This window comes from Sus scrofa, chromosome 1, assembly GCF_000003025.6.
Source record: "Sus scrofa isolate TJ Tabasco breed Duroc chromosome 1, Sscrofa11.1, whole genome shotgun sequence".
Classification (NCBI taxonomy): domain Eukaryota; kingdom Metazoa; phylum Chordata; class Mammalia; order Artiodactyla; family Suidae; genus Sus; species Sus scrofa.
Window position 1 is genome coordinate 67,260,345 of NC_010443.5, and position 23,280 is coordinate 67,283,624.

The 23,280-nt window shown below is 43.1% G+C and overlaps 1 protein-coding gene across 4 annotated transcripts in view; it reads right to left on the reverse strand.

Annotated features, from left to right (window-relative positions):
• SIM1 (single-minded family bHLH transcription factor 1) overlaps positions 1 to 23,280 on the reverse strand; it is an 80,771-nt gene that overhangs the window by 46,660 nt on the left and 10,831 nt on the right. For all 4 annotated transcript variants that reach the window (XM_021089944.1, XM_021089973.1, XM_021090015.1 and 1 more), the window contains 7 exon segments: positions 23,067 to 23,149; positions 19,536 to 19,625; positions 18,866 to 18,974; positions 18,640 to 18,725; positions 17,838 to 18,037; positions 17,539 to 17,645; positions 16,765 to 16,912 (listed from right to left, as the gene is read on the reverse strand). In XM_021089944.1, coding sequence (XP_020945603.1) covers positions 16,765 to 16,912; positions 17,539 to 17,645; positions 17,838 to 18,037; positions 18,640 to 18,725; positions 18,866 to 18,974; positions 19,536 to 19,625; positions 23,067 to 23,149 — 823 coding nt within the window.

Consider the following 23,280-nt stretch of genomic DNA (forward strand, 5'->3'; position numbering starts at 1 on the left):
TAATGTGGGATGGAAAAAACTAAAATGTGAATAGTGATATCTGGAAAATAGATTAATGACATTCTTTCTCTTTATATTACTCCACAGTATCTTAAATTTTTCTATAATAAACATGTATGACATTTATTATCAGAAAAAAATTTCTTAAAAGAACACTCAAATTTCAGTCACTCCTATCTATTGTGATATTATTCCCCAATTTCTCTTTATATTTTAAGATTTTCTTCTTGATGAATAGTGTTAAATTACAAAAGAGAAAGCACTACTAAACTTCTTTTCCCATAGGTTTAATTTCTCACACGTTTGTAATTTTATTTATTTATTTATTTATTGTCATTTTAGGGCCACACCTGTGGCATACGGAAGTTCTTGGGCTAGGGGTCCAATCAGAGCTGTAGCAGCCAGCCTACACCACAGCCACAGCAACACCAGAACTGAGCCGCATCTGCAACCTATATCACAGTTTACAGCAAAGCCAGATCCTTAAGCCACTGAGCAGGGTCAGGGATCAAACCCATGTCTTCATGGATACTAGTCAGATTTGTTACCACTGAGTCACAAAGGGAACTCCCATTCATAATTTTTAAATGTCTCAGTACCTAGAGATTTTACTTTCTGATCTATTTTCCACCCTTCCTATCTTATAGAATTATTTGTCTCTGAAGGCTTTCCAGTGAATTACAGGAATTTATGTTTTCTTCTTAGGAGACTATAACTTAAATTATTACTTATAACTGAAAAAAAAAGAACATTTTTCCATGGAGTTTCTTAAAACAATTTAGTTTCATTTGAGTTATATATGGCATATTTGCCATTGCTTAAATGGCCTAAACCCTACTTAGGGGCCACATTTCTTGTCCTGGGGAACTTAATTTTTTGCTCAGAAATTTATTCTATATCTAGCTACTAAAGTTTTAGGTATGTTTGTGAATCTTCCTGGTATAAGTTCAAAATTCTATAGCTCTCATAGCTGTTTGGTTTCTTACTTTCTTAGGATGAGGTGTGGGTAAGAGATAAAATGTTGGTCTTTAAAAGTTAAATGAAATGCAAAATGTGCTGCCTCTTTCATCAAAGGCATAAATTAAAAACAGTCGGTCTCCTCTCCTCCACAATCAGAATCCCTAATTTTCTGGAGGGGAAAAAAAAAAAAAAAAAAAAAAAAAAGCCAAATCTATAAGAAAGGAAAAATGATAGTAATATCAACCAAGTTTTTCTTTCTTTCTTTTTTTTTTTTTTTTTTTGTCTTTTTGCTATTTCTTTGGGCCGCTCCCTCGGCACATGGAAATTCCCAGGCTAGGGGTTGAATCGGAGCTGCAGCCACCGGCCTATGCCAGAGCCACAGCAACGCAGGATCCGAGCCACGTCTGCAACCTACACCACAGCTCACGGCAACGCCGGATCCTCAACCCACCGGGCAAGGCCAGGTATCGAACCCACAACCTCATGGTTCCTAGTCGGATTCGTTAACCACTGCACCACAACGGGAACTCCAGTTTTTCTTACTTTTTAAAATTTTCACAAATAAAATAAATAAAATGTACACGTTACTCTGGCCCCACTTTCCATCTCTTTCCTCTTTCTCACTTCCCCAACCTCTCGGTCCTTTCCCCTCACCTTCACTGTCATTTATTATGCTAATGTTTTTCAAACACACATTCTCTTTAGAACTCTTCCAATACCTAAGATAGGTAAGTAATGGGGAAACCGTCACCTAATACTTTGTATTTGGAAATTTCTATTCTCACAGAAGAGCTTTCTTACTAGTTCTTCTGACCTTTACAAAGCTGATTTCTAAACCCTAAAACTATCTGGAAGAGAGGGTAAAAGGAACATACCTCCTATGCTCAACTCCACACAAAATCCAGGAACATTAAAAGATATCTGTTCATAAATAAATACTCTTCCCACAACACTGGGAAATTTGAGTCCTATCCTCAATCACAGGGTCCCCAAATTTCCTATAGTGTGTTGGGAGGCCCCACAAGGCCAAACCTCATGGCACTGCTGGAAGCTCTGCTCTTTTCTACACAACACAAGGTACTGGCATTTCTGCAGATAACAGAAGATTTGAACCTCAGACTTTGAACTCCCTAGGAAAAGCAGCAGCAAAATAGGATGGCACAATGCAATGTTTTCAAGTGCACACGTCTTCATTTGTTTAACTTAAATATTTTAAAACATGTCCTATAGCATTTATTCTTGATTAAACCTTTTCTAGATAGTTAATCATTTAATGGTTTCTTTACAGTTGCTGTGCAAACAGTTCATTCATACCTGTGACATATCAAATCTCACAGACTGTTCTTTAATTGGATTCATTTATTTCTAATCTCCTTAAGTCCTTACTACTGTAATGCTTAACTAAATATATATTAAACTCTATTATTTAAACAGCTAAAATAAATTTGAAATGTATTTTATGAATAAAAATTCACAATTCAAAAAATGTCCCGTTATTATTATTACCATCATCATCATCATCATCATCATTATGTGCCTTGGCATTCAGATATTATTTAAGGTTGCCTGGTATGAAGTTCCCACTGCAGTGCAGTGGGTTAATGATCTGGCTTGTCTCTGTGGCATTGCTGGTTCCATATCCGGCACAGCACAGTGGGTTAAGGATCTGGCTTTGCCGCAGCTATGGCGTAGGTCTCAGATGTGGCTCAGATTCAATCCCTGGCCCAGAAACTTCCATATGCCAAGGGTGCAGCTGATAAAAGAAAAAAAATGTTTTAAATAAAATAGTAACAAAAGAAATAAAAAAAAAATGCCTGGTAGATAAGTTGCCTTTATAAAGTAAATTCTGAATTGTTGCTGGAGATTTTGAATTGCCACTAAAAGGCTAAATTTTTCATTGTTCCATACTTAGAGTCAGAGAGCTTATATAATACTACACAGAATATATGATTATTTATAGAGCCCATTACTAAAGACAGAATAAGCAGCTGCCTGTTTTTATGATTTTTATGGCTTAAGAAGTTTCCTTGGCCCCACAAAGATGTCTCAAGAATAGTCTACCAGTTGATGTTTAAAATCTACTGTTAGACATTTATTTCTATGGCTTTAGATAGATGACTCAGAACGGGATAATAGGGTAAGCCTCATCTATTATCTTTCATTGATTGGTTATTAGCTCCTTTCTATGGAGCAGTGATACTCAAATTTCAGCATGCCTCAGAAGAACATAGAGTTTTATTAATATACAGCTTGCTGGGCTCCACTTTTTAGAATTTTTTACTTGGGGGTCTGGGATGGAGCCCACAATTTGCATTTTTTAACAATCTCCTTGATGCCAGCTAAGGGATCAGAACTAGAGCAGTTGTTATCTGGGATGAGAAAAACTAAGAGTCACACACCACAGAGAAGGTGAAAAGCCACTGAAAATGGAGCAAACATTTCAAAGACAAAATTCACATTTTCCCCAGGGCCTTCCCTGACTACAGATATTTCACTGACCCACTCCCATCCCCACCCCAGACTGTTTACATCTTTTCGGCCTTTTCTTTGGTATTATTCCTGTAAATCCTCCCTATACCATTGGAGAGCCATAGGGCTTGGTGTTCAGGCTTTTTCTCTATTAACATCCACTCTAGCGATCTCGACCCCTTCTGCTGGCTTTATTTTAGAGCTGCACCCATGGTATATGGACGGTCCCAGGCTAGGGGTCGAATCAAAGCTGCAGCTGCCGGCCTACGCCACAGCCACAGCAACAGCAGATCCAAGCTGCATCTGCAACCACAATCACAGCAACACTGGATCCTTAACCCACTGAGCACCGGATCCTTAACCCACTGAGCAAACCCACATCTTCATGGATACTAGTCAGGTTAGTTGCCAGCTGAGCCACAATGGCAACTCCTCTGCTGGTTTTAAATTCCATATGCTGACGGCCCGCCATCCCTGCCTAGTCCTCCCCACTCCAATACATCCAGATCCAACTGTCTACCTGACATTTCCACTCTGATGAATAACAGACATCTCAAACTAAACATGTCCACACACAACACTTGATTGCTGCCCTTTCCTTAAAATCTGCTTCCTCCCACCATTCACTCAGGCTGCTCAGGCTAAAAATCTAGGTGATGCTCCTGACTCTTTTTTTTTCACAACTCACATCCAGTCCATGTGCAAATCCCGTTGGTCTACCTTCAAGGCATCCTGCATCTGATCCATCACCACTACTTCCCGCCTTCAAGCTATCATCTCCCCTCATCTAGGCGATAATAATCATTCCCTAACTAGTCTCCCTGCCTCTACTCACCACTCTCCCTAAACTTTATTCTCCACATCAGCCAGGTGATCCTTTCAAAGCTTAAATTACTTCATGCCAGGCCTTTGCTCAAAACTCTCCAACGGCTTCCTAAAGCCTTCAAGACCCAACCAATGATCTGACATTCTCTATTTTAGAACTGCCTTTTTCTGTTCTTCCCATCCCTTTCTCTGCTCCTGCCATGGTGATCACCTCCCTTCATCAAATTACCAAGCTGGTTTCCACCTCAGGGCCTTTGCACTTGCTTCCCACTCTGCTGAACTGTTCTCCCTGCAGGCTCAAGATTGCTGCCCCCCTCCTTTATTTAAGAGTCTTCAGAGAGGCCTTCCTTCCCTGAGCACTGTCGTCTTTTTGTCCTACTTAATTTTTTTTTCATTACATGACATTATACAACATATTTATTTGTTTGTAAGTACTGTTTCTTTCCCCTAAAATGTATGCTCAATGAGGATAAGGACCATATCTGTCTTGGTCTTACCAGATCCCAGTCACAGAACTTGGCATGTAGCAGGCACTGGGGAAATACTTGCTGAGTGAATACAAGACCCATGCCGAGCCTTCAGTAGAGAGGCCTATGCTTTACAACATTTCTTACCACCCTCTTTTACAGCAGCAGAAATTAAGCTGATTCTAATGACAGAAATTTGTTGTTAATGAAGGCCCTATTGAGTCAACCGAGATGAGACACAAATAGAACAGAGATTATAATGTAAAATGCCATGAAGCATCTCAAAATATTTTCCCCTGATTTTCAATTAGCCCTCACCACCAAATGCCACCCTGCACTTTGCTATTTCTTTAACTGCTTTAATTGGAGGAATTATTCTTCCCTCCCCTTTGTGGGCTTCCTCCTTCTAGCATTCCTGAGCTGTAACCCTGCAGGGGTCCATTACCCAAACCCAGCACAACAAATACTTCACTTTGCTAGGACTAAGGTAAGACTTCACCAGCTAATAGAAATGCTGTTATTCTATTAGTCTCTTAATGGCTTATAAAAATTAAAATGAAAAGCCTTGTGTTGCATTGGGTTAGTCCTGGAGGGGAAAAAAAAAATGCTGCTCTTTTCCTGTTGTATATTTGGACACCAACATCAATTAATGGGAATGTGGAAAGAAATAACCCTGTGAGTCCTTCAGCCACCAGAACACATCACAATCATCACAAGCCAGAGAGTAAAATGAATGATGGAGGAGCAGCAGCAAGCCACAAACCCCTAAAAAGACTCTGAACCCAGGATTCTATTTTTGTCATGGTTTTCAGCAGCAGGAGAGAGCCAGTACATTCTCAGATTGCATTACCAGAGAATGTTGCTATTCTCAGAGAGATGTTAAAAAGTGACAAGGGACTTGGGTTTAAAAGTACAAACACACAGAGAATCCCACCTTAATGGGTACCATTATGACATCCAGTTCAACATAATGAGGCTATTTCCACAGTCTGGCCAGCAGCCCACATTAGCACGGCTTTACTGATGTGGATACAACAAATTCTGTTTGAACAAGAAATCCCGGGGAAAAAAAAAAGAGAGATCCTTTCACAAGCCCTATCTATTTAGCAATCAATCAAAGGAAAGATATCCTCCTAGTAAAGACAGCAGCTCATGTTTGAATCCTGGTAAAATATTAGATGTTCTAAATAAAATAATGGTCTGTGGGTGATACTTATGGATTTGCTGTTATGCGAACATGTCAGGTCTGTTGATGCTTAAACCGGTGAAGGGGAGATGGGCCAGGGCCTGGAATGAGCATACTGCATGGCAGCTGATGGGTTCTGAATACATCCAGACTTCAAAGCAATGAAGACCCCATACTGAACAAGAGAGTGAAGCACCCACAGGCTGAAAAATTTCTGCAAAACATCCTATTACTTCCATATGAAATGTCAATTTTAGACTATTTTAATGTAGGAAATGGCAATTTCATGTGGTTCATCCTAGTGCAATGTTACCAGCTGAAAGACAGCCTGCCAAAGAGGACATCAGGTAGGCTCTGGGTCGGGGGCCTGGGTTGGTATGCTCACCTCATTAACTGTGTTGTACTGGCTAAATCTCTTGGTCTCTCTGAGGCCCTGGCATGAAGTAGCCACCCCTCAAATGTGAATCCTTGTGTCTCCCCAGCCTTTCTAATCATGGCAACAAACAGCGAAGTTTCCCACCTCCCCTTCTGCTTAAAGCTGACGGTCATCTTTCAGTCTCTCCAGGACAAGGCAGCACTGCTGCCTGAGAAGAATCCCTTACAGAAGAAAAGTTTTGGGGTTTTGTTTGTTTTTTTTTTTTTTTTTTTTTTGTCGTTTTTTAAATCTTTTCTAGGGCCGCTCCCATGGCATATGGAAGTTCCCAGGCCAGGGATCTAATCGGAGCTGCAGCCGCTGGCCCACGCCAGAGCCACAGCAACGCCAGATCCATTCCGCCTCTGCAACCTACACCACTGCTCACGGTAACACTGGATCCTTAAACCACTGATCGAGACCAGGGATCAAACCCGCAACCTTGTGGTTCCTAGTTGGATTCGTTAACTGCTAAGCCACGGCGGGAACTCCGAAAAGTTTAAAATATTACAAAAGCCTAAAATAATCAGCAACCTTCCTAAAAAGGTAATAAATCTGCAAAGACTATTTTGACTCTAGAGAGATTCTTTACTTTAAAATTTGCCAAGGCTCATGGAGTTCCTATCCTGGCTCAGCAGTAATGAATCTGACTAGTATCCATAAGGATGCAGGTTCAATCCCTGGCCTCGCTCAGTGGGTTAAGGATCCAGCACTGCTCTGATCTGTGGTGTAGGTCACAGATGCAGTTCAGTTCCTGTGTTGCTGTGGCTGTGGTGTAGGCCAGCAGGTGCAACTCTGATTCAACCCCTAGCCTGGGACTTCCATATGCCATGGGTGTGGCCCTAAAAAGAAAAAAATAAATAAAATAATATTTGCCAAGGTTCATAATCCTTTATAAGTCAGCCCCACAAAATACTCAAAAATCCCATTATCTCATTTAATGTTCACAGCTTTATGGGGTAGATATAATTATTACCTGCATTTTACAGATTAATAATAATAATTTTAAAAAGACAGCGAAGTTAAGCAATTTTCCCATGGTCACAAAGTTAGTCACTGGAAGCACTGGGATTTTGGAGAGGCAATAGACCCAGAGCCCAAACCCTTAACTAACATGCTATGCTGCATAATAAAATGTAGTGCTGTTTCATTTCCCCACACATTTTTCAAATATCTTATAAAACATCCCTTTGGTTACCAGAGTTTGAAACATCTAAGTAAGAAGCCTAGGGACTAGACTACATCATATTCTAACAGTAGGATGAGGATGTCAAAAGCATCCCTGGGGAGGCAAATCTGGTCCTGCAAATCTGGAGTCAGCCATATAGTTCTTTGTACCATCCTCTCTTCCAATCTACTGCTGTCTGTCATCCTAATGTATAGCTCATTTTTGCCTGCTACAAATAAATTTTAAAGTATAACCATTATTCATGTGGTGCCACTGTGTGTATTCATTTCCATTAGGTGATCTTATACTCAATTCACAATGCTGAAATCCCTTAAAACTTTAAAACTGTGCTCTATGCCTAGATGCTAAAAAATACACATTTATTACTAAAGTCAGACGGACATGTTGAAGATATATCAGTACTAATCTGGGAAAGGCAAAAGCCTTAGAGGAAACTGTTTCCAATCCTGATGGAACATGCTCAGTTCCAACAGAGAAGTTTAGGGAAAAAGGTAGAGACAGAAAGAAACCCACCTTAGATGAGCGCAGTGAGATAAGCATGGAGAAGTACCTGTTTCATCTCAAAAGACACTACCTCTGCTTCCGACCCCTGAAATTCCCTCCTACTCTGATAGCTGCACCCTCACTTCAAGCACCCTTGAACTCTGTGCCCTTACCAAACAGTGCAAGTGTACTGTATTGTTTCAAACTAGGCCAATCTGTGCTCTTCACTTTTTTTTTTTAGCCACACCCATGACATGCAGAAGTTCCCAGGCCAGGGATTACACCCATATCACAGCAGTGACCCAAGCCACAGTAGTGACAACACTGGATCCTTAACCACTAAGCCACCAGGGAACTCCTTTCTTTTTTTATTCTTTTTTTTTTTTTTTTTAGGGCCTCACCCACGGCATATGAAAGTTCTCAGGCTAGGGTTAGTTTTGGAGCTACAGCCACAGCACAGTCCACAGCCACAGCAATGCAGAATCCAAGCTGCCTCTGTGACCTACACCACAGCTCATGGCAATGCTGGATCCTTAACCCACTGAGCAAGGCCAGGGATTAAACCCGCCAATACTAGTCGGGTTCATTAACACTGTGCTGCCATAGAAACTTCTCTTTTTTTTTTTTTTTTTTTTGTCAAGATCTACATTCTTAAATATTTAAACGAAGCACTTTTATTTTACCAACTAAACTATAAACTACTCAAGAGATGCCAAGACTTCTGCTTCACGTGTGCCTGCAATAAATCACTGCAATCTGCCACCCTCTACAACACTAGTGATCTAGCCATGCCCAGCCCATGAAGAGAGATGGAGATTATACTAGAGCCTCCTCTGTTTTATCCCCTTTAAATTATAAAAATACTGGAGTTCCCGTCGTGGCGAAGTGGTTAACGAATCCGACTAGGAACCATGAGGTTGCGGGTTCGGTCCCTGCCCTTGCTCAGTGGGTCAACGATCCGGCGTTGCCCTGAGCTGTGGTGTAGGTTGCAGACGCGGCTGGGATCCCGCGTTGCTGTGGCTCTGGCGTAGGCCGGTGGCTACAGCTCCGATTCAACCCCTAGCCTGGGAACCTCCATATGCCGCGGGAGCGGCCCAAGAAATAACAACAACAACAACAACAACAAAAAAAGACAAAAATAAATAAATAAATAAATAAATTATAAAAATACTATAAAAATACCTGTTTTATTCCCTTTAAATTATAATTACTGACTTGTAAAATTGACAAAGCACTGGTTCCAACTAAATTCAGTCTGGAAATTTGATAAAAGCTTAGTTTCTTAGAACACTCTTTTCCCTATAAAGCACTATTTCACCAGGTAAGGCACCTTCAACCTTGCTTGACACAAATAAGGCACTCAATAAATGCTGGCTTACCTCCATCCAAGCAGAAATCTCAGTTCCCTTTAGAGTATACAGTGAAGCAGTGAGAAACGGTGACTTAACCAAGTTATAGAAGCCACCACACACAAAGAACACAATGCTTGGAGGTGTGTATATGGAAGAACTAGGAGGGGAAAGAAAATAAACCCTTAAGTTTGTGGATTTTAAAGTCCAAGTTAAAGAGGGAATTATTCATCTCCTCCCAAAATATTTCAGTTGGTGTTACATAATTGGGAGGAGCTAATAAAAAACAGTTAAGGTATTTTGAGCATCTGCTTTCTGCTAGGTACCGTGCTATATGCTCATTATCTCATTTAACCCTGAGTGCTTAAAACGTGTGTGCAAATGTCTCCATTTAACAGATGTGAAAACAGAGGGTCAAATGAGTAGAGTTGTGCTCAAAGTCTCACAGCTATTATGCAGCAACGCATAATTGAACTCAGATTCATCTGACACCAAAGCCCATGCCTTTCCCTTATAGGTTGCTTCAAGTAATACTGTGCTTTTATGAAAACAAAATCATGATCCCAGTGCAATACAACTTCCCAGACTAAAAGTCACAGATGGTAAACAGATGGCTCAGACTCAGTCAGACTTCAAACATTATCAATGCCTAACAAAAGCAAGTTACCCTCTCATACCCATAGCCCTGCCCTCACCATGGACCACCTCTCTTCCCTGTCATCTCCCTAGACCTTGAAATGAAAGGAGGTGTGGAAGTTACTCCCTCAGACAAGGCAGAACGTTAAATTCCTCCATTCATAGGCACTCAGGTATTTCCAGGTTCCATCTAAACTCCAACCAATTCTTTTTGCATGATACCTTAAACAGACACCAGCACTTCAACCCAAATGAGTTTTCTATCACCACCTGCTCATCTGGAAAGATATCACAAGCCAATGAGAGCAGAAAACAGAGAGGGAAGCTCTGTATAAAGGGAATGAAGTTAGCAGCCTTAAATTATCAAGATTTGCATAATCCAAAAAAAAAGTAAATCAGTTTTACTTCAATTTTTTACAAAGATATGCATAACCCACACCCTACACATGAACACATATCTTATACAAAACACAAGTGTTTGCCCTTGACTACATTAAGTCAGAAGACAAAAACGTGCTTCTCTGAAGTTCCAGTAAAGCCTCATTTGAATTTGTCCATCCCCTCACAATAACATGGATGAGTCCCTGCCCGCAAATGTAAAAACCCATCTTTTTTCCATACTGTGACTCAAAGAGCAGAACCCTTTCCCTCCCAAAAGCCAGAGCAGAGTAGTTAGGCTAGTCATTCAGAAAACACCAAGTAGCCTCGACCCAGGAGGTAGAGGGGAGGTCCTGTGAATCAGTGCCCTCCAGGTCAGGGCAACAGCAAAGGAAGGAGTGGAAGCCAGAGAGGTCAGTGAAAGCAGCAGCAGTCAGGCAACAGCACTGCCCAAGGGCCAGAGGATGGCACACCTGCCCAGAGCATGCTGGGAAGCTCTCCATCCCCAGCCCCTAAACAGAATCCCCAGGAGACAACATTTTCTGCCATTCTCTTTCAAAAGAAGGAAAAGGGCAATGCCAGCCCTCCCCACCCCCCAAAACACACACACACACACACACACACACACACACACACACACACACACCATCTTAGAAATAGCCTGCTGCCCCAGGAGGCAATTTGGTGCCTTATCTAATTTAAAAAAAAAAAAAAAAAAAAAAGGCTTGGCTTGCCAAATTCACTGATATTTGTTGTAGCACTTTTGTTTAACAAGAATATAAAATGTTAAATCTGGTTGCAGAAATAAAGTGATTAGTAATAGTAATATTGTATCTGTGTAACCTAAAGGTAAGCAAATCAGTAAAAAAAAAAAAAAAAAAAAAAAAACTAGAATGTTTGCAGGCCACATTTTTTCTCACAAAATGAAAACGCCTTAAGGGGAAGAAAAAGATACATTCTTAATCAAATGTCATGGAGAAGCCAGCACTGCTAATTTAACCCCATCAATATATGTATATACTTGTGAAGCAGGAACACAGAGGCAGCCCTTTTAATGGTCCACCATGAGGTCAGATGAAAGTTTATCCAGAAGTTGGTGGGCTGAACACTACTGTAAGACTTACTCATTTAAACCCATTCCTCTCTCCCAGACATTTTCTCCACCACCACTGCCACCACCACCAACTCCTCTACAGAGAACCCAGAGATACAGCAGACACCACAGGCTTTAACTCCGGCTTCACCACTTACTTGGCAGATCTGACCTCAGTTTGCTAACCTAGAAAATGGGCAGTGTGATCCCTGCCCCAACCACTGTGCAGAGCTGTCAAAATAGCAAATTAGTAATGAGCATGACAGCTCTTTAAGAGAAATATATATTCAGCATGGTAAAAAAGAAATGTTAAGTGTAAATGATGAATTCAAAACTAAAAACGAATCATTCTGATTAAAAATTTATGATACATAAAAAGCATATGAAGGATAAGATTACTGAAGTGAGTACTGGTATTACGTACTGTAAAACAGACTAGATCTCCCAGCTCTTTTGTTTAATAAAGTATTTTGGTAGTTATAAAATTACTGTTAATTACTATTAACAGTTTTGGTTGTTATAAATTACTACCCATACAAAGATGTTTCAATTTGTTTCTATGATCATTCAGCTACATAAAAGATCATTTAAAATGGACAACTGGAGCTTTGAGGCTTACTATTATCATAATCATAATTAAATATAATTAAGTATCAAATACAATTTATGTGTCTACATTGATGCATGATTATTATTTTCAATGATCAAAAATATTAAATCTTTTCAATGAGTGCTCCATAGATCTGAGACATGAGAGTTAATTATTTTATATTTTGCTGTAGCTTGCTAAGTCAAAAAGTGCTTCATTTGACATTATTTATAATGTAAGGGTTTTGCTATCTAGAAAAATAAAGTCTATTTTTATGACCATATATATTATTGGTTACGTTTTTAAAATTTCCTAGTAGCAATAATAGTAATATAATGGGCCTTTAAACTAACCTAAACATTTTTTAAATTTAAGAGTTTGAATTAACTCAGCACTATTGACATACTTGAAAGAGCAAACAAATATGAGCATATTTTAATGTTTGCTGCTTTGTGGTAAAGATATATAAGGTTTATACTCACAGAATATAGCACTTAAAAACCCTTTTAAATTGTGAGAACTACAATGTTTTCATGCAAAACAAGAACAAAAATAATGGGACCTGCAATAATTACAAAGTAAATACCCTCTTATTTTTTCCTTTCCATGAAGGAAGTATGTGTTCTTTGGCTTTTGCCCCAACTTTTCTACAAATTCAAAGGATTATTTGGTAGATAGCAAGTGTTATTTAGACCACAATGTAAATTGTCGCTATTTGTTCTGCTTTCTATAACACTGAGATAGAAATTGTAACACAGAAAATTACTTTCTTCTATGTGTTCAGTAAATCACTCTAAAACAGCATGTGCGATTTTCCACTAAAAAGCTTTCTATCCTAAACTTGGGAAACAAGCAGAGAAGGCTTCTTTACCACCACCACCACCAACAACAAATGGTTGAAGACATTAAATGTATCTGATTCCAAAATTACCAAATGAGTCTGAAAATCTTCTCTTTTACCTTCCAGGCAAAAGATCAGCATTGTATCAGCTTACAATTCTCATTAGAAGTCTAGTTTAAAATACAGTAACATTTACAACTAAATCTTACAGAGTTCCCCTCAAAAATATTGTCTACCATTCAGCTTAAGTGATGTCACACATCAGTAAGTACTTGATGAATTTCAGTGGCAGATTGTCTTTAATGGCATCAATAAACGAGATCTCATGTATATTTTTGCAACCTTTTACACACAGTAATTTGAACATTTTAAAAGTGCTGTCATAAAAGGTACAGTGGCTATGTAGGAGAATATAATTTAAAGATGATGTATCAGGATGTCTGTAGCTTACTTTAAGATAAGAAAGAAAGCAATATAAGGAAAATATGGTTTGTATTATAGACGATGGGTGTATGGAAATTCGTTGGATGACTCGACTTTTTTGTATGTTTGAAAAACTTATGTCTTAAAATACTTTAAAATGGGATTCTTTATGTCATTGGTTTATCATGAAAAGTAGATTTTAAAAGTTTAATTTAAAAAAATAAAGAATCACGTCTCTTCATTTTTCTAGAAATTACTTTTCATAGTTTATTGGGTGTTCCACATTTTCAACTTTCTTCACCTTAAGTGCCAGTGTTTTCCTTTTGAACTAGCTATGAATAATTAATACTACTAATTAACCTCAAGGAAATATGAATTTAAGATATGTTCTTAGATTTTACCCAGTATGCTCTTTTTCACCCTCCATACTTTTCTGGACTTTCCCCATGTTCACTATTACTAGACACTAGCTTCACTCACCTCCCCTCTTGAAGATCATCAGCAAGCAGGGTCTGTCATACTTAACCATTATTTCAAAGCCTGTGGTCACACAAAGTGTATTAGAAAGATTTTTTTTTTTTTAAGCTAATAGGCTATGTGTGTCTATAGAAAGTCATGAGCTGGTCAGTTTGGGGTTTTTTTTTTCTGTTTTTGATTTTTGTTTTTTGCAGTTTTAATGAAGAGCTACACAAGCTTCAGGGAACCTCAAGGACCTGGGAAAAACTAAGAGAATTTTTTTAAATGTAATCATTGTGTCTTCTCTCTCTCTTCTCCAGATTTTCAGAACACCAACATTTTGTATGGTGGTCATACAAAAGCCAGTAAAAGCACACCTGCTTCCAAAATTCCTACATTCACTGTTGCAGCTGCTTATTAAAACAAGGTTACTGAATATTTCTGTACATCACTGATTTCATTAGATATTAAGACTGCTTTTTCTAGGTATATTTTAACTTCAACAATAAATTTACCATCAGGAAATTAGAAAAATGTGTTCCTTATAAATACAGCTTCTACCAAAATGTCACACCTTCATTTAACCAATGATTATTTAAAATTCCCTCTACTTTCATGACATGAAAACTCCTTCAAAATGTGTGCTATTAAAATGTCTAAAGTTGGAAAACATCTGACTATTTGGGGGGGGGCTTGTGGTTTTAAATATTGTTTGAGGTGGTATATTTGGAAAGAATTCACTTATCATTCTCAGGCTTCATAGAGAACTAGTCCTGAAAATAAATGTATGTGATAGTTCACTGCTACCATAGAGAATCAATAGCCGTCTATTTAATTTGCTAAGACAATGTAAATTAGTAACTTCCAGCCAGATGTGTGATAAACACATCAAACAAACTGCAACCTGTTCATTATGAAAATCCTGTCAACACACATAGAGCCACTTGATAACATTCCATCTAAGGCAGTTTCCACATTTGCAGCTATAAAAATTGTCCTAAGAATTTTTATACAAAGAATTGGAACCGAGACTCATAAAAGGGTAATCAATTTCAGCTTTTCATCATATGTGCTTCTGTGTGTTTATTTCTATTTTCACTCAGAGGTATAAAACATTCAGAAAAACATGTGCCATGCTATTTTTCCCCCGTAAATCACTTATCCTCATTATATCTTTTTAATCTGATGTAAAGTTGGGAGCCTAATCCTGCAGCTCTGAAGAGGTGTATAAAGTGAAGAATGACAGAGTCAACAGAAGAAAGAAAGTACCCTTATCCACTGGAAAACAAAACAGAATATTTCCAAATGACTCTAAACATAAATTAACTTTACCCATTGGGAGGTCTAACTTGCCCTCTGATCATTTATATGGAGCTGTGTGACTATATACCCTGCTGTTTGATAAAAAATGATTACGAACCACAGGCACCCACCAGAGAACAGAGTGTATGTATAATGCTTGCGATGTCTCAGACATACAAAGCACCTTCTTAAAGAATGTTCGTTTCCTTTCCAGAGTAAGCAGACATAATTTTTCACTCTTTAATACCTCTGCTTCACAAAGTGGCTTCTTTCACGAATTATGTTTTGCCATTTTCTCTTATGTTTATTTTAATGATATGAAAAACTGCATTCATACAATAAATGGTTTTATTTCATGGTACCCAAAATATGGGCATGTTTTCTGCTGTGTGTTAAAATCTACAGCCCACTTACTATTCCAAAAATCTAACAGTATTTGTTTTAATACTGCTTCCTAAAATGAAAAAAAGAAAAAGATTCTTCCTAATAACCAGCTATTATTCTTGAATACTGAATCCTCATTTAAACCAAATTGATTTTCCAAGTCTATTGAATTAAATTTTCTTATTAAACAGAGCATAGAGTAAATAGTCTTATTGCCAAGCATAATATTTCTGACTACTACATTTTTAATTTGTTAATTTAAAAGAACGTGGAATGAATCTAGTCCTCATGGCCTCTAGTAGAGTCTGATTCCAAAGAGCACCTTTTAACCAACTTCCTAAAGTCAAACAGCATTTCTGCTAAGTGTCTGGTGTGTCAGCGCTTCCAAAGTAAATAACTACTGAGGTTCCCTAAAATCACAAGAATTTCAACCTCTGCCAAAAGGAAAAAAGAAAGGTAACTGCACACACAAAAGGGTTCTTCATAAGTTTTCAACCCTAAGCAATTCTACTTTCACAAACGTTGTACAGAATGTGCTTGCCAGCAGCACGGCAAGACACGTGATCAGTCTGCAGGGCAACACGGACAAGCAGAAACAGTTATTGTTTCTAGAAAGAATAAGGCTCCAATGCGGCCATGAAGGCGCCCAACCAGCAGCCCCCGCCCTCCCGTGGCACCGCGAGGCCGGCTCCTCAGCCAGTGATGCGGCGCAACGCGGGGACCTGGGCGCTCGCCAAGACCTGCAGCCTTAGCTCAAGCCCTGTGCTTTGTGGAGTTTAAAGCTAAACTTTCCTGGTCACTTAAACCCTCTTCGCGGTTCAGGGAAAGAATCACTCTCTCAGAACTCTTAACTTTGATTGGAGACTCTGGATAAAATTAAGAACTTCAAAACCCAGATTTGAGAAAGTGAAACAGATGTCCTGTTTGTTGTTAACCATAAAGGGCTCCGAACGTGGGACCCTTCTCCTTCTCACGCAGGCTCTCTCTCTCTCTCTCTCTCTCTCTCTCTCTCTCTCTCCCTGCCGCGTTGTTTTATTTAATTTTATTTGTTTAATGCAGAGTTTGCTTACAAGGTTAAAAGAGAGAGTAGAAAGCAAATATGGACTGTGGATGGAAAAACTCCTAAATCTTTTTCTAGAATATAAGGCAGGAAGCCTCTTTATGAGGACGAAAGTGCTGGAGCTGCCACTTCCCAGAGCAGCCAGAGCTCCGGAGTCAAACCCGGCCGTCCCCAGTGGACCCCAGTCGCCTAACCCGGCCTTGCCCACCGTCGAAACCAGGGTCGCCTGGAGTGGGTCAAGGAGTCCCAGACTTGCACTCACGTGAGGACGTAGTTGACGCTGACGATGCAGTGTGGCCTGGAGGAGCGGCTGTTGTGCACGATGGTCGCGTAGCTCTGTACCCAGACCCAGCCGCCGTGCTTGGCCAGGAACCGGTAGTACTTGGTGGTCACCTGCCCCTTTACCAGAACTGGTGGAGAGACAGAAGGCAGCTGACGGTAAATGAACCTGCTTCTGAACCGGCCCAAATCAATCCCTGGCGGGAGGAGTGCGGGTCCCCCTGGAGCCCTAATAACTGCTCCCTGGCTTGAGGGAGGGACAACGCAACATCCCCCAAACAACCAATTATCCTGCTAGTTTGCATCAAGTCCTCTGGCCCCTCACGATTAGCAAAGAGGGGAACACTTAAGGTTGGGGGCTTCCCCGGATTCGATTTTCTAACACCGGAAGGTAGGGTCTGGGCCGCCGGACCCCCACACTCACGTTCCCTGTCCTGGAGATTAAGCTCAAAGCTGAGCTGCATGAAAATCTGAAGCGAGTCAATGCGCAATGAGCAATGCGGGTGAGCCAGGTAGTTTAGCCTCGGTTCCCGTTCCCATCTCTGCGGGCGGCCTATCTATAGGAGAACAAGACCCCTCCTGGGGGAAGATCACCCAGAAACTCTCGCCCGCTGGGCTGTGTCAGGACCCGCGGGTGGCTAGGGAAATAAGGTGGGGCGGGTGCTGGAGCGGCCACTCCCAGGTCCTCTCCCACCACCATGACCAGCAGCCCTCCCCGACCGTCCCCCATCCCTCGCGGGGCAAGGTGGTGCCTTACGCAGGTGGTGGGCGCAGCGCAGGTGGAAGGTGTCGCAGCCGTGCACGTGGTGATACAGGGTCTTCTCAATCAGGTCCTGAGGTTCGTACCCGGTCAGCTCCGCCACTCTGCGGAGAGCAAACCCCGTGGGATGAGGGGGGGACGCGGGGGGGTGCCTGCACCCCCGACGGCCCTCACTTCGCAGAGCCAGGTCAGTCACCTTATCTGCAGAATGGGCTCATAAGGTCAACGAGGCGCTCTTGTGACTGAGCAGGGCCGCCCTCCCGCCTGGGTGACCCTTTCCCGCCCTGACCACCCACCTGGAGTCCAGGAAGATGAGCTTCATGTCCAGGCTGGCGCGGAACATGAACATGTTGCTGTGCAGCTTGATTTCTGTGACGGCGCTGGGAGGCAACGAGTGGCCCACAGCCACCAGGCCCACGTTCTGGTAGCAGCCGTCGAAGGGGGACATGTCCAGGCTGTACTGTCGGATCTTCAAGTAGCCGCTGCAGTGAATGACCTGGGGGAGGGTCAGGGCGTGAGACTCAGCCTCAGCCAGGAAACAGTGTCCAAAGTTATTGGTGCTCCCAGAGGACTCAAGGGAATGACAGTACTGGCCCACCGGGCTCACTTGGGCGCTGATAAAAATGCAGAGGCCTGAGCCCAGCCAATGCAACCGAATAGCGAAGTGGGGCCCTGGAATCTGTATTGTGATCATGTCTAATCTATTAAACAAGAAAACCTGAGATTCCAGCTAAAGCTCTTGTTCTTAACCCTGGCGGGGGGAAGGGGCAGAATCTGCAGCTCTGAGTTAACTCTAGGAATCTATCCAAGTTACCGACCTGTTAAAGACGACGCTTTACACACCCTTGAAGCCCATTATGAGCCCCAGTTAAGATTCCCAGAGGTCACGCAGTATCTGGACCCAGTAAGAAGTACATAACCTTAAAACGTAGTCCCTAGGGATTCTGAAGGCCCCCTGCAGTGTGCCTGGCCCCAGGCGTTCTGAGACGTGAGGGGGCGGGCGGCGCGGAAAGCTCCTGAACCTCCCTCCCACCCGCTGGCGCTTCTTGTCCTGCCTCCTGGGGCTGAGTGGCGGGATCTCCCCTTTCAGCCACGCACCTTGTAGCCGCCGCAGGTGAGACCTGCGTTCCTCTTGGCCAAGACGCACTTCATCCTCAGGAAGAAGGAGCGCTCAATCTCATACTCTGGAAGAGAGGGGAAGGGAGGGCGCAGGACGTGAGGCAGGCGGCGAGGGCGAGGCTCCAAGGACCCTGCCTCGGTTAATTGGGGAAGAGCTACAAGCAGACTTCTATGGACCCGGGCCTGAGTGTCGTGTCTGGCTTACCCTGGACGAAGTGAGAGTGGTAGGGCTGGTGGGCCGTGAGCACTGCCGTCATCTCGTCGTGGTCGGCTGGGTGGATGTATTCGTAAATGCTGTTCCCGGTCAGCTCTACCTGTAAAGAGGAGGGTGTCACCCTCTCCCAGATGGTGGAATGCCCCATAGAAGGGCTGGAAGATTGTGCCACGGGGTCTGCAGGGCTGTGAGGACAGGAGCCAGAGCTCTAGAGTCAGCCCTGAGTTCCAGTTCTGCTGCCTACTACATGTTGCAGCCTAAGCCTCAATTACCTTAACTATGAGGGGAAAGAATAATAATAGTAAGATGAGTAGTAGCAGCAGCAGCAGTAGTAACAGCAGCAGCTCCCTGGCAATGTTCTCGTGAAGACATCATGACATAGGTACATAACCACCTCTCATGGTATTTGGCTTACGGTGGCGACTCAAAAAAGGAGCCATTTTAGGGTTTTGGGTGGAAGCTAAAGGATAAGTAGAGGAAGGGTGAGATCCAGACTTCCTGCCAGCTGAGAACTTTCCTGTCCCAGAAACACATACCAAAGCTTTGAGAAAGCGCACACACACACACACACACACACACACACACACACTGACGATGCCACCTCCTGCCTCCTGCCCTGGCTGGAAACATTGAAGGCTGGAGGTGTGGACCACTCACCTACCTGAGAAAGACCCAGGTGGACTGAGGCTGTCTCCGAAATGTACATGATCTTTCCATCTGGGGCCACCACAAAGATGAAGCCATCCAGGGTCTGGGGAGATAGAAATAGTTGAATAGAGAGCCCTCTGGGCTGCTGGAAGAAATTGGGGGTGGGGGTGCAGCAAACAGAAGTTGGAGTTGTTCCACCTGAAGTGCAGAGAGATGAAGTAGAGAGAGGCAGACAGGAAACAGGGCAAAGAAAACCAGCCAAAAGAGTCCCTCTTTTGTTCATGCCAAATTCATAAACTTGGGACCTGCAACACCCTGGGAGAGATCCAGAGGAAGTGGTGGTCAATGCTACTGCCCTCCAAGACTAAGGATCCATCGAAATGGACAATACAAACAGAGTTATAACATATACACACACAAACATTCTGGGTGAAAAAAATTATAGCCTGTGATAGGAAATGGGTTAGGTTCTTGGGGGGGCTGGTCACTGAGTGAACCAGAGGTTTCCTGTGCTGGTCTTGGACAGTTTCCTAGTGGGAGCATCCTATAATGGAAAGCATGCTAGCGGGATTTGGAAAATAGTAGACACTAGGAGACGTGAAAGGGCTGGCAGTCTGAAAAGTTTGTAGATAGAAGGCAGCTGGCCAGTGGCTCTAGGAAGTGTCTGGGAGAGGGGGATTTAGGAGAGGAGAGGTTTTCCAGGCAGCAAGTCTGTAGAGTGGTGCTATAGTGTGTACGTGTATATTTACATTGGTGCATCAAACTGACAGGCTCTCTATGAAGAAAAGTCTTAGACTTTCACTGTTCCTTTATCTCTGTGAAAGAGGCTTCAGTCCAGACAGTGAAGTATAAGGATCCATCAGATCCTGCTCTCAAAGAGCTGGAAGACCAAAAGGAACAATTGGCCTAAAGATGGATATAATGACCACACAGCTGAATAGACAGTGCTGTGAGGGCCTGGCAGCTGAGTGGCCAGAGACCTGGGGAAGAATCAGAGAGGCTTAGAAGAGCTGTTTGAGCAGAGGCTTGAAGAGGAAGCTTGGAAGGGGGAATGGAGGAAGAGAAACCTAGGCAGATGGGATGATGTATAGAAAGCAGGGACCGGGGGGAGGGTGGATCTGGTGTATCCAGGGGTGATGATTTTGGTATGGCAGAGATATGAGGCTGAGGAGGTACACTGTACACTGGTGCTAGATTTTTGGAGAGGTTGAGATGTCAGTCTGAGAGGTTTGGAGATGCTCCTGAGGGCATCAATATTCCAACAGAGAGAGCTAAGCAGGAGAATAGCAAGCTTAGAGGTGTGGTGTGTGTGTGTGTGTGTGTGTGTGTGTGTGTGTGTGTGGTGTGTGTTCTGGCAGAATGTGGACAGTGACTGATAGGAGAAAAGAGTGGAGATGAGGAGATTAGAGATAGTTAAGCCTGAACTTGGGTTGTCACGAGGAAGACAAGGGGAGAGGGGAGTCTAAGTCAAAGATGGTTCTGCCAATTGTGGAATTCATGGTGGCAGAAAGAGAAGCTGAAACTGACTTTGAAAGCATTGAAAATTTAGGCCTGGTGAGTTTTTGTATGAATGGAAGTCTGGAAGAAGGAGATAATGAATTCTTGTCTTAGATGTACTAAACTTCAGTTATATGCATATTTCCATTTGGATATGTCCGGTTGGCAGTAGGAAATAAAGGTCTGGAAGGGTGTCTAGATGAGAAACCAGTGGGGCATGCAAATGGGGGAAAGGAACTGAGTGTGGTAGTTTTGACTGAGATAACCCAGGAGGCCTTGAAATTGTGAGAGGAGAAACAGAGCTAGAATCTTGGGAAGATGCCAGCATTTACAGCCAGACTGTGGGGAGAAAACTAGAGGAGCAAGCAGAGAGAGAGAGGAATCCAGGAAATTATGCTACTTTCAAGACTGAGGGAGAGGCAGAATGTCAGGTAAGCAGTGTCACCTCCACCCAGTCTTTGGCCAAATATCGCCTTCCCCCGTGAGTTCTTCTGCAACAGTCCCCATTTAATACAGCCCCACTGAAACACAACTCTCCTCCTTGGCCTTCTTATTTTCTTTCCTGGCACCTACACCACCTGTCATACTCTGCAGGGCACCTATGTGGGTTTGCAAGGCTGCTGGCCTTGGAATGTCAACTCCATGAGGGCAGGGCTTTCTCTCTGGCACACAGTTGGGCCTCTTATATTTGTGGAATGAATGAGGTCAGGTAGGATAAATGAGCATCTAATACTGGACATCGAAACATAGTGGAGCCTCTGCAGAGCACAAATGCTGAGAAAGATGCTGACTGCAGGGGTGTGGGAGTGAGTGGGGCAGGGCAAGCAACTGAAACTGAGAGATCACTAAGTCCTTCCAGGGATGTAGGATAAAGATGAGGAAAAAGACTGGGCAAGAACTAGACGGTGAAAGATTGTTTGGATTTTCTCTCTTGTTTATATTGATGAGGGAAGTTAGGTGGGAGTATGGAAAGATTTGGGAGGGGTCTGTTGTGAGAGACAACTGATGGAAGGTGTCCCAGAGAAAGGAGAGAGACAGCACCTTTCTAGTTAAATTCAGAGGCAGGGAGGCCAGACCTATGTGGGAATGCTCACACGGGCCTTTTCTTGCTCTATGAAACCAAAATCTCTTTGTCCTCTGGGATGGAGGGAGGGACAGAGTACCCATGGGACAGGAAAGGCTATGACACTCCCTCCAGGAGATTTTGCTCTTGCATGGTCCAGGAGGGAAAACCGGTTCCCCAATCTGACCCTGCTCAGGTTTGAGGCTCCCACTGGAGGACCCCGCGGTGGACTTGAATTATAAGAATAAAAGGGTGGAGGGTAGGATACAAGTGTCAAGCCTGAAAATGCCACCGGGAGTTTTACTCTTTTAAATATTTGCTAGGCGACTTAAGCGGGCAATGGGCAATTTAAAACGGTGTACACTGCAAATAGCGCGGTAATGGGCGCGTCCACCTTGGATAAACTCATTACCTGCGGAGGAGTATGTATGTGTACGTCGGGGTCTGTACATGGCCTGAGCAGGCCCGGGGTGAGGGCACGTGAAGAAGAGAGAAGAGGAAGCCAGGGAACTACAGGAAGGAGATGGAAAGAGTTGCAGACGCAGCTGGATCCAGGATGTGTGGGCTTAAAGCGTTGACGGGCATTTCTACCAGATTCTTGTTATTTCCTGGATAAATGCTTCATTTCGGACGGTTTTGTAGCTCAGCCTGGGCAGCCTGGCTGGGGCGCTCGGGTTCCCTCTGCCGAGTGGTGTCAGATAGCGCCCCCTCCCTCTGTTCAGCCGTCCTGATTGGGGCTTTACTGGGCTCCCTTCCAAACCCAACGCGCTGACGGTCACCTAGTCTCTCCCTCCGCCTCGCGAGGTGCCATCCACACCCAGCGAGGTTATTATGAGCTAAACACTTCAGCTTTCTAAGGAGTTGTAGGGGCTGCGAGACAGCCACTTCCGGACCGGACCATTTTCTGGGATACACGAAGCCTGGATGCCCCGCCCGCACCCGGGCCCTCGAAGCACCTGCGCCACCAGAGGCCCAGGTCAGTACCTGGAGCAGGTGGGAGCCCAGTTCGCGGCCAACGTTGTCCAGGGGACTGGTCCTACTCGAGTGGCCCCACGCCTCGCCGAGCCCTGAGGAGACACAGAGATACCCTTAAAAGACGCACTCCGACCCGGCTGGCAGTTTGAGACTAGTTTAGCGGTCGTCACACAAGCTAGCTCTCACACACCGCCGGGTGCCTTCTGGGCTCCCTCCCCGTGGA